The sequence below is a fragment of the Bos indicus x Bos taurus genome, chromosome 8, assembly GCF_003369695.1.
Source record: "Bos indicus x Bos taurus breed Angus x Brahman F1 hybrid chromosome 8, Bos_hybrid_MaternalHap_v2.0, whole genome shotgun sequence".
Lineage (NCBI taxonomy): Eukaryota > Metazoa > Chordata > Mammalia > Artiodactyla > Bovidae > Bos > Bos indicus x Bos taurus.
The window spans coordinates 27,660,393-27,674,479 of record NC_040083.1 but is presented as its reverse complement, the minus strand read 5'-3'; the positions used below and the strand labels follow the sequence as shown (position 1 = coordinate 27,674,479).

The 14,087-nt window shown below is 41.2% G+C and overlaps 1 protein-coding gene across 9 annotated transcripts in view; it reads right to left on the bottom strand.

Moving 5' to 3' along the window:
• Positions 1-14,087, bottom strand: part of BNC2 (basonuclin 2) — a 485,381-nt gene that overhangs the window by 25,484 nt on the left and 445,810 nt on the right. For all 9 annotated transcript variants that reach the window (XM_027549181.1, XM_027549182.1, XM_027549187.1 and 6 more), the window contains one exon: positions 247-2,216. In XM_027549181.1, the coding sequence (XP_027404982.1) occupies positions 247-2,216 (1,970 nt within the window). The remainder of the gene's footprint in view (positions 1-246; positions 2,217-14,087) is intronic.

Below are 14,087 nucleotides of genomic sequence, written 5' to 3'. Positions count from 1 at the left end.
GAGCACAGAGAAAAATGGCGTGCATTACTGAGTAAGATGGAGTATGATTCTGCATGCTTAATCAGAACAAGCACCGACTGCAACAATCCTTCACGAGCATGGCAGCCTGGGGATCACGCGGTCACTGTGGACAATCTTTACAGTGCATCGAAAACATCCAAGTTGGATTATTTTTTAATGTGTCAAGTCCACCATGACTGGCACCCTCCACCCCCCAGCAGGAGCAGCCAATGGAGATTTACTGACCTGTCTCTGCTTCGGCGAGAGGGGAAGGCAGCGTTGCAGCCAGCCACCGTGCAGACATGCATCTCTTTCAAGTGAACGTTCCTGTAGTGAAGCTTCACGCTGTAGGAGCTTTTGAAACTCTTCTTGCACACATAACAGATTTTAGGGTCTGGGCTAGAACACAGGTCCCCTTCTGGGGAGAACTTCTGAGGGCTGCCGTAATTCAGAGAGGATGTAAAACTCTCGTGCAGGGCTGCCATGCTGGCACCCCCGCCGTTGTACAGCCCATACTGGCTCATGTAAAACATGTCGTAAGTGGGATCTGTAAACTCCTCCTTCACCTTGATGACATCCTGGTGAGAGGGCTCACTGTGGTTCTCGTCCGGCCTCTCACTATTCATCAGGACTTTCTCACTCACCTCACCGTGCATGTGCTCATCCCCCTCCATGGATTCCTCACCGAGTTTGGGCTCCGAAGACTCAGACTCATTCTCATAGTCCCGCTCAGGTTCTTGGTCCTCAGAAGTCATGCTGTCAGCCCTTCTTATCTCTGTCCTTGAAAGGCACCGGGTCCTGCTATGCTTAGAAAAGTCCTTCACCGACATGCCCGGACTCATCTCCTCCTGGGAGTGGCAGTGATTGTCATGGCTCCCATCGTTGACCACAGCCCCGCTGTCATTGGGGTCGTCATCTTCATCGTCAAACTCATCGGCGGTATCGATAATTTCCTTCTCGATCTTCACAGGCATACTGGACTTCCTGGGCTTCTTCTTGGGCGCCAGGTCGGCACTGGGCTCATGAGTGGCCATCATCACTACTGGCGCTGCTGGCTCAGAGGGCGGTGGGGGGTGCTGCTCTATGGTACCACTGGTTGGAATGATGGGACTGGTTGGGAGGGAGGTCGGAGGACTCACCATTTCCCCTGGAGTGAGTAAACTTCTATAAAATGGAGGAACGGGTTGGACAGTCTTTAGCCCAGAGAACACCAGCTGGCTAGGGAGAGGGTTCTGTAAGACGGGGTCTAGTGGGGGAGTGGTAAAACCCATTGGGGGCCGGCCAGGGCTCGTGAGTGTGAGATTCGATTTTGTACTTGCTATGACGGGGGTGGCAGCCCCGGACGTGGCCCGGATTAAATCTTTGTCTCGGTTATTCCTTAGCATAGGCATGTGAAGGCGAGGGTTAGGGTTTGCACTGTGGCGGTTCCGGCTGCGGAGGGAGCTAAAGACCATATTGCAGCCTTCAATGGTGCACCGATGTTTGATCTTCAGGTGAACGGCGTTATAATGGATTTTGAGAGTACCTTTGTCATAGAACGTCTTCCCACACGCGTTACAGAACACTCTTCCCTTCCGGGAGGCTGACCCCATCCTTCTCATCCGGTGGATCCGGAATGAGCTCTTCGGGTGTTCAGTTTTGGACAGATCACTGACTGGGGCGGAATTCTGAATGGGAGACACGCAGGCTGGCTCGGTTTTGGGCTCCACGTTAGTGATGCTGGTCAGGGCATTTCTATTGGGCGTTTGATCATTCTTGTAGGGCGTGGGGGAGACTTCAGACTCACTGCTCTCATTATATTCATTCTGGGTCGAAAGGCTGGGTTCCCGCAGCCTCAGTCCTGGTTGCTCTAACAGCAGCCCGTTTGGAGGCAATCCTAGCAGCGGGGCTGAGACTGGGTTTATGTACTGGAATGGCAGCAGGAAGGCGAGGCTGTTGGGGATGTTTTCGAAGTGATGAATGCTGGAAGGGTTGCTGTTCTCTAGATGGGCGAGGAGGCTGGGACTCCTGGTGCGATTATTGCTCTCAATGAAAGTTCTGATGTCTGAGTCTGTCTTTGAAGATGGTACAGCTACGGCCTGCCCTTCTTTCTCCTGAATCGCCATCAGCTCCACGATGGATTTGGTTTCTCCGAACCGCAGAAACTGCTGAAGGGTGATGATTTCCTCTTCTCGAGACATGATGGCCCAGCGGTCCAGCACCTTGCCGGCAGCATCCTGGAGGCCACATCAAAGAAACGACAAAGACAAACACAGAAACTTATTGATTGTGCATAATTTCTCAGTGCAGCTGAAGGTGCTCTGTCTGCTCATGGAACACCACGAGCGAGAGCAGAAAACAACATGCAAGCTCTGTTAATACAAGTTGATCGACGAAGCAAACTTCTCTGCCATGCAAATGCAGTCATTAGAGTCACAGTTAGAGAAACAGATTGAGTTTAATAATGTCAAAGCAAACAAAACGTAGACCACTGGGGATCTGTGATCTAAAATGCCTACAATCTACTGCTACTTTTAACAACAATGGTCTATAGACTATGCAAGTATTTAGCATATATTAGTACAAGACGTGAACTCTTGCTGTGCGACCCAGTGTATGCAAAAGCAAAACAGAACATGGTACCTTAATCTTTATCAAATAGTGACACCAAAGGAAGGAATTAGGTACATTTTTCGAATTTTATTTAACACAATCAGACATGACACTGGATTCAATGATGAAACTGCCTTTAAACAGGAGCTATTATCTGAATTTCTAAATCACGAAGGTGAATGAAGTAGCATCACCCCCATACTCACATTGCTACGCTGTATTTCTCTGCTTTTAAGTGGCTGAATTTTAGTGTCACGTTACAGTACGCAATTTCATAAGGTAGAGTAAGGAAACACAGTAATTGTACTTTTTCTGAAAATTGATTTTAATTCTATGATTCAAAGTTTGAGTTAAGAGTATTTGACTTTTTATGATCTTGTTATAAATGACAGTTATAGATATTCAGAAAGTAAACATGTGATGGATTTAGATAAGAATGTGTAAAAATATTGTCTCTTAACATCCTGCTCTGATAGTAGAGAGCGTCCACAGAGAATACACATCAGTAATCACCAGACTATGTGTTGTTAAATATACATTAAAAGCATTTCACACTTTCATTTTTGCTAGTAACTATGAGATATGCCTGGAGGTAGGACTTAAAAACCCTGCAATGTAATGTCAGGCAATCCATTTCAGTATGGATTGAAAGAAACCTATTCAAACACTTAATGACTCCATCATCTTCTAGGGCACAGCTCCTTCCCACCAGGACAGGACACTTGGCAACCCTCTGTGAACAGCACTTGTTCCAACCCTTGACAGTTGATTTATGGAAGCACAAAATCATCTTAAATGCAAGACAAGAGCCTTATTAATTACAAAGAGGAAAATCATCACATTGTAAGGGAGAAACCTAGCAGACACCACCGTAACCAACTTGCCTAAATGAAGGATCATCACAGACCTTGTGATCTATATACTGAAAAGGATACACTGTGGTTTCTGTGGCATGCTTGCCCAAAAAAATGCATACCTCAATCTAATTATGAAAAAACATCAGATAAATCAAAACTAAAAGGTGTTCTGCAAAACAGCCGCAAGTATTCTTCAAAGTGTAAATGTTGGGAAAGATTTTTTTTAAAGTCAAAGAAAGACCAAAGATTGGTTAGAGATTGGAGAAGACTAAGACAGCACAAATGAATATAAGATTCTAGGGATCCTAGACCGGAAAAAGTACATTTGTGGGAATAGTGGTAAAATTTCAGGAAAGTCTCTCAATTAGCGAACAGCACGGATCAATCCTAATTTCTAGGTTTTAACAACTGTACTATGCATGTGTAAGATGTTACATTAGGGCAAACAGGATAGAGGGAACTGTACTATTTTTGCAAGAGAGAATTCTCTCTCATAGATAGTCCTACTCAGCCCCGTGATGTGAAATTCTCTCTGGACCACAACTGTATGGTCTGAATCACAACACCTAATTCGATATTAAGGCAATACTTGTCATTTATTTAAATTACTTAAAAAAGAAGCTCTAATAGTTATAAGCCATTCCTTATAAGGCTCATTTCTGGCATTCTATCCTTTTATATGTGTGTTGGTGTACTACCTGACCTGCCTCTTGAGAAATCTGTATGCAGGTCAGGAAGCAACAGTTAGAACTGGACATAGAACAACAGACTGGTTCCAAATTGGGCAAGGAGTACATCAAGCCTGTATATTGTCACCCTAACTTATATACAGAGTACATCATGAGAAACGCTAGGCTGGATGAAACACAAGCTGGAATCAAGATTGCTGGGAGAAATATCAATGACCTCAGATACGCAGATGACACCACTCCTGTGGCAGAAAAAGTGAAGAACTAAAGAGCTTCTTGATGACAGTGAAAGAGGAGAGTGAAAAAGTTGGTTTAAAACTCAACACTCAGAAAACTAAGATCATGGCATCTGGTCCCATCACTTCCAGCAAATAGATGGGGAAACAGTGGAAACAGTGAGAGACTTTATTTTCTTGGGCTCCAAAATCACTGCAGATGGCGACTGCAGCCATGAAATTAAAGACGCTTACTCCTTGGAAGGAAAGTTATGACCAACCTAGACAGCATATTGAAAAGCAGAGACATTACTTTGTCAGCAAAGGTCCATCTAGTCAAGGCAATGGTTTTTCCAGTGGTCATGTATAGATTTGAGAGTTGGACTATAAAGAAAGCTAAGCACCAAAGAATTGATGCTTTTGAACTGTGGTGTTGGAGAAGACTCTTGAAAGACCCTTGAACAGCAAGGAGATCCAACCTGTCCATCTTAAAGGAAATCAGTCCTGAATGTTCATTGGAAGGACTGATGCTAAAGCTGAAACTCCAATTCTTTGGCCACCTGATGCAAAGAACTGACTCACTGGAAAAGACCCTGATGCTTGGAAAGATTGAAGGCAGGAGGAGAAGGGGACGGGATGAGATGGTTGGATGGCATCACTGACTCAATGGACATAAGTTTGGGTAAACTCCGGGAGTTGGTGATGGACAGGGAGGCCTGGCGTGCTGCAGTCCATGGGGTCGCAAAGAGTCAGATGTGACTGAGCGACTGAGCAACTGAACTGAACCACGTAAACTGGCAAACACAGATGTCCCTCCCTCATTTGCAGGAGAAGTTAGCCTTCAGATTAGACACTCTCATGCAGTTCTCTGTTCACAACAGTCATACCATGGTATGTCGACACAGTGACTGACTGGATAATCCTGGAGTTGCGAAGTAGCTGCTTTTTCAAAAGTATCACTGGTAGCAATGGTCTCCCTTACATCCTTTTTTGGGACAGGGGAGTAGAGGAGACTTTTGGTATTGTAAATAAGCAGAGAAATAAATTGTGATTTTACAGAGATTATCTCATTTGAGTCTTTTAACAGCTTCCAGAGCTTGGCAAATGTTTAGCAGATGAGACACCAGAGGTATGACTGCTTAAGGTTGCGAAGATGCTAACTGGGGTCTAGGACTTGAACCCAGAAATTCTGACTCCAGGTTCACTGAACTTACTGAGGTCATTTTCGAGGTGGGCACACTGCGTCTGTGATAACAAGGGGCAAGACCACTCCTGAATAAGGCTGGTCTCCAGATCACTGTCATGACCTCTTCTACACCATTTTCCCTTTACCATCAAATCCATTTTCTTGATTATTCTTTTTATGAACGCGTTCACTGTGGAAACTCAATCTGAGTGGTGTATAATCATTTTTACCTCAGGTTCTTCCTAGGTAGCCTGCACCTAAATCTGCATGTTGATACTGTACTTACAGAGCTGGCAGCCTCTGATATTAAAATAGGCCTCAGAAACCATAGCAACTGATCAAACCCACCTGAGGCATCTCTTTTCCATCACCCTTCTGTCTTCCCTCCCCTAACGGTACACAGCAGTCCCATATGGTTTCTCTTTTCTCCTGGCCCGCCACGAATGCCTGCTGCTATTTCTAAATCTACTGCCTTTCAGATTCTTTTTTAGTCCTGAGTGGCTGTCTCCACTAAAAGAGAGACTGCTCTGTTAAACTACTTACTTCTGGTGGAAGAGATCCAGGTAAGCAAGGTTTAGAACTTTGCTGGTTGCCTGAATGATAAAAGAGAAGCTTTATTTATTGTGGTAACAGAAGCATCCGTTTATAATTTACCTGGAAGGACAACATAGTATCTTTGTAAATGAATGTGCCTGGGGACAGGTCAACTATCTACATGACATACTCCAACTAGAATCCTCCTGACAGGGTACCCTCTGGATCCAGGCAATGTGAAGTTCTTTTCAAAGAAGCCATCATTCATCAAGACCATCTAAAGACCATCCCTTTCATAAACAGAGAAACTGCAACAAGAAACAAAGTTGATTGTCTTATGTAACAGAATGGGTCTGAAAGCTCAATGCAAGGAATGAATATCAGCTTTAGCATATCCTTGGGTTAAAGCAGTTGAAGGGAGTTAGAAATCATCAAAGGAAAACAAAGGAGGCCCAGGTTTTTTGCCTGCAGATCTTTGTGACAGAAGTAATCAGGATCTGGTACAGTGATTCTTAAACCATGGCTTAAGATTCCTCTGTTAAGACTTTCCATGAGTGGCCTATATGCTATCAAAAAGGACCACTCTGCAAGGAATTCAGAGTAGCTATCTGGTAACTTTCAGGACAATGTGACACTGCTGTACAATGAAAGACATGGTCATTTCTTTTAAAATTAACTAATTTTTACTTTATTTAACTCAACTATTGGCTCAAAATCAGCTGGGGGAAAACTGGTCCTTCCTCACAGATAGTTTGAGAAGTACAATACAAATCTAAAACCTAGGCCTCCTTATCATGTCAACTACACTTTACCAGTGATTGAGAGCCATAAAAAGAATTTGGTATTGTCACAAAATAAACAGTAATGGAAAAAATTCAGTTAGGCCACTATGAACGTTCTGACCACTTCATACTGGGATGCCAGACTTGTGTATGAATGAAAAGTCACATCAGAGTGAGTAACTGGATTCGTGGCCTTCCCATTCATGTTGTAGTTGGTGACTGAGTTACTTTAGGCTCCCCCATTTGTAACCAGAGCTCAGTGACCATTTCATTAGAAATTATTATTTACAAAATGAGGATGAGAAGATTTGTCCTGTTAAGTGAAATGCAAAGTATTAGGATAAATATTTTTTTAATTTTTGGCTGCACCATGCCAGTTTGTGGGATTCTAGTTCTATAACCAGGGATCAAACACAGGCCCTTGGCAATGAAAGCACGGAGTCCTAACCATTGGACCTCCAGCGAAGTCCCTAGGATAAGTATTGATTTCCTATGATAAAAATTGGCTATCCTATTAATTAGAAGATTTGTAACCAAATAATCCAGACTTATAAACAAGTTTTACTGTGTTCAGAAACAGTATAAAACACTTAAAATATTTACATCTAAACATTTTAAATGAAAAGACTTCCTTTTATATTCACTGAACTGGTGCTCATATCACTTAGGAAAAATCTGGCACCCAGTTCAATATGGGTCCAGAGTGAACTAATACAATATTGTAAAGTTTAAAAATAAAATAAAATTAAAAAAAATATATATATATATAAATAAATTAAAAAAAATAAAATAAAATCTTTGTCAGTAGGGTCACGATCATGGTTTCAACGGTTTTATTTGAGCCCCTTTTTCATATCAAAACACCTTACATGATGCGTAATTTTAAAACCAAAGTCAAGTAAGATCGGCTGTTTTTTCTTATGTGAGGGAAAGGGAGAATAGAGAAGGAAAGATGTAAAGAGACTGGAGAGAGACCAGATAGAGACTTTGGGATCATTAGACTGACTGTCAGCTGACCTTAAGCCCCGAGAATCTGCTTGAAGGTCAAGAATAAACCTGTTTGTGCTCATGGCAGGCCACTAGCATGCTAGAACATAGAGGGAAACACTGCCTTTCCTTCCACACATGGAAATGAGACCGAATAGTAAACACAGCAGAGACCTAGGGCGTATTTGCTCTAGCAGTATTCACATTATGAAGAAATGAGCAAACGGCTTAAAGACCAGCACAAAATAGTTTAATTTTCGACTCTATTTCATGAATATCTTTCTGTCAAATTTAAGGCATAATTTAAAGGAAAAATCCAAAAACGATTAGCTAAAAACTAAAAACATTTCCCCTTTGATCTAATTTTAAAGCTTTTAATGAAATGCTATCCACCTAAAACAAAATGAGAGGTTTACGAGACATACTTTCTGATATCATGTCTAGATTTGCAAGCATCGTGTGCTATCCTTAAGGTATTATTCCATTCCAACTGTATTGGCAACTTATTTTCATGACCGGTTTCCTACTGGGATTTTCTCTTCTTTCTGGGCTGGAGGAAGCACAAGCTGGAATCAGGATTGCTGGGAGAAACATCAATAACCTCAGATATGCAGAAGACACCACCCTTGTGGCAGAAAGTGAAGAAGAACTAAAGAGCCTCTTGATGAAAGTGAAAGAGGAGAGTGAAAAAGCTGGCTTAAAGCTCAACATTCAGAAAACTAAGATCGTGGCATCCGGTCCCATCACTTCATGGCAAATAAATGGGGAAACAATGGAAACAGTGAGAGACTTTATTTTTTGGGCTTCAAAATCACTGCAGATGGTGACTGCAGCCATGAAAGTAAAAGACACTTACTTCTTGGAAGGAAAGTTATGACTAACCTAGACAGCATATTAAAAAGCAGAGACAATACTTTGTCAACAAAGGTTCGTCTAGTCAAGGCTATGGCTTTTCCTGTGGTCATGTATGGATGTGAGAGTTGGACTATAAAGAAAGCTGAGCACTGAAGAATTGATGCTTTTGAACTGTGTGTTGGAGAGGACTCTTGAGAGTCCCTTGGACTGCAGGAGATCCAACCAGTCCATCCTAAAGGAGATCAGTCCTGGGTGTTCACTGGAAGGACTGATGATGAAGCTGGAACTCCAATCCTTTGGCCACCTGATGCGAAGAGCTGACTCATTGGAAAAGACCCTTATGCTGGGAAAGATTGAGGGCAGGAGGAGAAGGAGATGACAGAGGATGAGATTGGTTGGATGGCATCACTGACACAATGGACTCTGGCAGTTGGTGATAGATAGGGAGGCCTGGTGTGCTGCGGTCCATGGGGTTCCAAAGCATCGGACACGACTGAGTGACTGAACTGAACTGAACTTCTTTCTCCTTTAGGAGTTCAGGTATTAAGGCAAGAGGAATGGACTTGCGTAGAAGGTAGAGAAACGATCCCAAGCCAATCCAGCTTGGTACTCTATCAAAACTGAACTATTAATTGCAGAGTTAAAACCTAATGAAACCATGCTATGCAAAACTTGAAACATACGTTTTGCCAGGTTTTCTTGATGTTTAAGTCTTAATTAAACAAATAGTGGGAGATAGACACAAAGGAATACTACTGGGCAATAAAAAGGAATAAACTATTGATAGAAACGTAACCTTAAGAATGAAAGAAGTCAGACCTAAAAGATAACAGATGTCACTATGCCAGTCAGAGGAATCATCCTTGAAAAGTAAGCCTACAAGAGGAGAAGTGAGATCAGTAGTTGCCAGGGCCCAAGGGTGGAAGAAAGGACTGACTGTAAAAGAATAGTGGGAACTTTAGGCAGTGATGGAAATGTTCTATATCCTAAGGCTGATGTATATATGACTACATAGGTTGTAGACTTTAAAACCTCCGAGATTTTTTGGCATGTAAAGTATACCTCAATGAAGCTGACACAAAACATTAAACTATGAAAATTGCATGAACTCTCAGAACTCAACATTCACAACTTTCCCCATTTATATACAGACCATCTTCTTGTTCCCTGCATTCTGTTGTAACCAGAAAAACACACACCCCCTCCTCCATTCTCTCCTATCTGTAGGGGGTACACAACAGTCCACTGATGTGGAGAGTAAACATGAGAATTTCTATTTTCGTAACCTAAAAAGACACGTGTTACATTTTTATATGTAAATTTACAATATATTACTAACTTAGAAACAGCTTCACACGCACTGGGGTGCACGCTCATGTATTTTATGAAAAGTATGAAAAGAACGTGTAGTCATAAAAAGTTTAGGCTGCTTCACTACAGAGCTAATACTGACATGTGGCAGACACGGAGCATGCACACACATCTTCACACACACTTTGGAAGAAGTTGAAGAGTAGTCTGTTAATTCACCTAAGCTCCCCTTCACCTGCCTTTGTGCTGGCCTCTTGGTTAGGTGGACGTGTGTCAAGGAAGTGACCCAGAAATTAGGAAATTTATCATTTAACTGGCAGATCACCTCAGGGGGAAGTGGTGGGCTCGGACTATTATCTCAGATGTTGTGAACAGGGCCATTCCCTCAACTTCATATGGCGGTGTAGGGGGTGCTGCAAATGAGACTTCATGTATGCCCCCCCCGAGCGCTGGGCGGGGCTGCATGTGAGGGCTGAAGGCACTACCTATAGCTTTACCAAAAAAACCAATCTTACAGAAGTTATAGAAGTCCTCTTCTCTCCTTTTCACCTACAAGCTACCTGTTTTAGAACACATGTGGGTCAATATGTGACAAGCAGATATTTCAATTTTCCATTGTTCCTCTAAAAGTCAAGTTACTTTTAAACTTCTCTTCAGCCAAAAAGTTTAACTGGTCTGGATACTCTCCATAAATATCAGAGCCACTCCCCCTCTTTTTGTTAGGGGGGGGGGAAATGGCTAATTATTTATTTATCTAATTTACATGACTTGGCATGGGTTAAAATTTGTGTGTGTGTGTAAGCAAGCAAGAAGTGGGGGTGGGGAGGGGTGGGGGTGTGCAGAAGGGGGCAGAAAAAGAAAAATGGTAAAACAACAACAAAAAATTCTTATTGAAAATAACAGATTCTGGGAAGCACTTGGGGGAAATTTTGTAAGCAATATTGTGATAATTTTTGAGAAACACTTGAAATTATGTGGGGAAACAACTTGGCATGCTTATTTGTTTTAGCAAATTTACATTTAAACACGTATTTCTGGGAGGGCACCGACTGAAAGATGAACCACTACCATATACAGTATACACTGGAACAGTCTGCTTGTGGAAGTAAACAGAATCATACTCTTCTTTATTCAGAGTTCTTTCAAGTGAGTGAGCTTTTCCAGTGTTTCAGGCTAGTATTTCCAGGCCAGTTGAAACAACTGTAATATCTGTAGGCAGAGTGAGGCATGCTCATTTATACCATGATTGCACCAAATGGTTCAAATTAGACTTGATAAGAAAAGAAAATCAAATTCGTTTTGGGTAATAAAAACTACCCGAATTCCATCATTTGGAAATTTGTGTTTTGCAGAATTTCTCAAGAGCATCATTTTAGCTTTTAAATACAATGTTGACCAGTCCATTCTTGCTTCTTCTGCCCCTCCCCAGGACAGAAGGGTTCCATGACAAAGAATCAACAGGGTGTGGTACAAAAAGAAATGAAAACTTGCAAAGAAAAATCAAGACTGGACTTTGCTAACATTCATGCACATTTATCCCTTCTGGGAAACAAATATGCTTTCCTCATCAACCCAAGCCCATCGATGTCATGAAATGTGTGCACAGACATCAGAGCTATGTATATATTGGCTGGCTGTGATTATAGAAGCTGGTGCTAAATTCAGTGTGCGTGGATTATAAAGGACCTGTCTGAAGTATCTTTCCAATTCCTCCTTTTTCCCCCAAAGGAGAAATGAACTCTATAGGAATATCCACCACTGGTTAGAATGACAGAGCTCTCAAAAAACTTTGCCTTAAAGAATTTTCTGTCAAGGTGAGACTCTTATTAGTCCTTGCTAACACAGGTCTGTTCTCTATAAATACCATTTGCACATTAGGGATTGACTTTGAGAGCTACGTATCACATACATGTGCATGTACACAAACGTGTACCTGTAGAGAGACTACCATCCTCAGGTTACTGCACGAATCTCATTATAAATCAGTCGTCTTATAAGATGAAAAATGTTCAGTCATGAAGAATTGGTAGTATACTAAGGAAAGGCATATCAAATTACTTGCAAAAAAAAAAAAAAAAAAGTACAGAATTAAGGAATTCATCTCCTTGGATGAAACTGGAAGTCTGAAGGAAATGGCCCCTGACTGCAGTTGGGAGCAGAAGGAAAAGACAACATGGTAATTTTATGTGATTTTTAGGTATGGCTCTGGTAGATTTTTCAAGAGATAAATCCCTACCATTTCTGTTTCTGATCCTTATTTGAAGCTACTTTTCAGTGAAGAAGGTATCTTTTAGAAGAAGAAACAAATTATTGAGAAATTGAACAATACACCCTCCCAAAATGACCACTTTTCAAACCAAGAGGAATCAAAATACCAAGGGATTGGTTTTAAACGGCTCTTCTGATTTTTTTTTAAAGTATATTGTTTGACTTTTTTGATATAAAAATTTACTTTGTTATAGAATGTTCTTGATTATGGACCAGATGAGAACATATAATTTGTAGAGGATGATTGCTTTTCTCCTCAATAACCGTCTGTACAGCAATTTTATTTTAAAATCTGTGATTATGATAGATCACTCCAGGGTTACAACATATTTAATCACAGAAACTCCAGCTAAGCTCTGTTAAAGGCCTGTCAGGATTTCTTCCCTGTACCCAGGAATTTTAGTTTGTCTGGCTTTAAACCAGGTCCATGCATTTCTTCTGTGGGTATTTGTTTGCAAATAAATAAAGCCTTGCTTTGCCATCTACAGAATTTTCAGAGGTGTAAATTACTTTCCACAGTATCTAGAACTGCACTTCAAAGAGTCCAAAGTTATTTTTCAAATTACCTAACTCCACTGTAAATCAAATCTGAGAAACTTTTAAATTAAGACACAATACATTTTAATAATTAACAATGGCATCTTAAGAATCATTTAAGTTTCAAAATAGGAAAACTCAAATCCAGCAGATCTTTATTCCTAGAAGATCAACCTATAATATAAAATTACCCATGCATCTTTAAGCACAGAGTATTTAACTCTGAACTTAGAGGCTAAAAGAGAATTTGGATATTAAAATTTCAGTTTTTGGTTATGCTTAGTACAACTTCCTCATATTCAGCCTCAGAGGAAAATAAAGAACATAAGCAAATGACACCTGAGTTCGAGTCTTCGTTTTGCCAATGATCAGCTGTGTGACTATGAAGTAACCAGTACCTAGTTTCGTTTCCTTATATGTAAGTAAGAGTCCTACTATTCTTGGTGGTGTTTAGCTGCTGTTGTGTCCAACTCTTTTGCAACCCTATGGACTGTAGCCCACCAGGCTCCACTCTCCAAGGGATTTCCCTGACAAGAATACTGGAGTGGGTTGCCGTTTTCTTCTGCAGGGAATCTTTCCGACCCAGGGATCAAACCTGGGTTTCCTGCACTGGCAGGGAGATTCTTCACCGAGCCAGCAGGGAAGCCCCACTAACTTTCTAAGCCTTACTAAAAAAAAGTCAGATTCCCTTATCTGACTATTTATACCTAGAATCTGGACATATAAGACATTTCAATTAAAATGTTTCCAATCTTAGGCTAAAATTTTTCCTCTCAACCAACTTGTGTATCTACAACTTATTTTCAGAACATACGTGTTTATGACTGAAAATATGCCCCCATGAGTTACTGTATGGTTCCATAATCTGCATGCCTCCCTTGATGCTTTATCAGTAACATGATTAGAGGCAGTAATTCTTCTGGATCACCTTTTACTCCTGCTCAATGTAATGATCTGTTCAAGTGAAAACTTCGCTTGTATAGGGAAACTGTTCCTTCGAAGCCCCCATATCATTATATCAATAGAGTCTGTGGAAATCCTGTAAAACATGAGGCTCAGCCATTCCAAAATAAATATGTTATATCTCCATCAAGCTATATAAATAAGTATCTGTAGTTCTCCTATGATCTCTGGAGTTCTCAGAAACAGCAGTATCTGTATATAAGACTCTTGCCTCAATTAAACCTTTTAAATCGACACAAGTTACTCTTTTGGAGATGATCACCATGAGATGCTAGGGGGTAAGTCATTTTATGGTTCAGGACAGCAAAGGA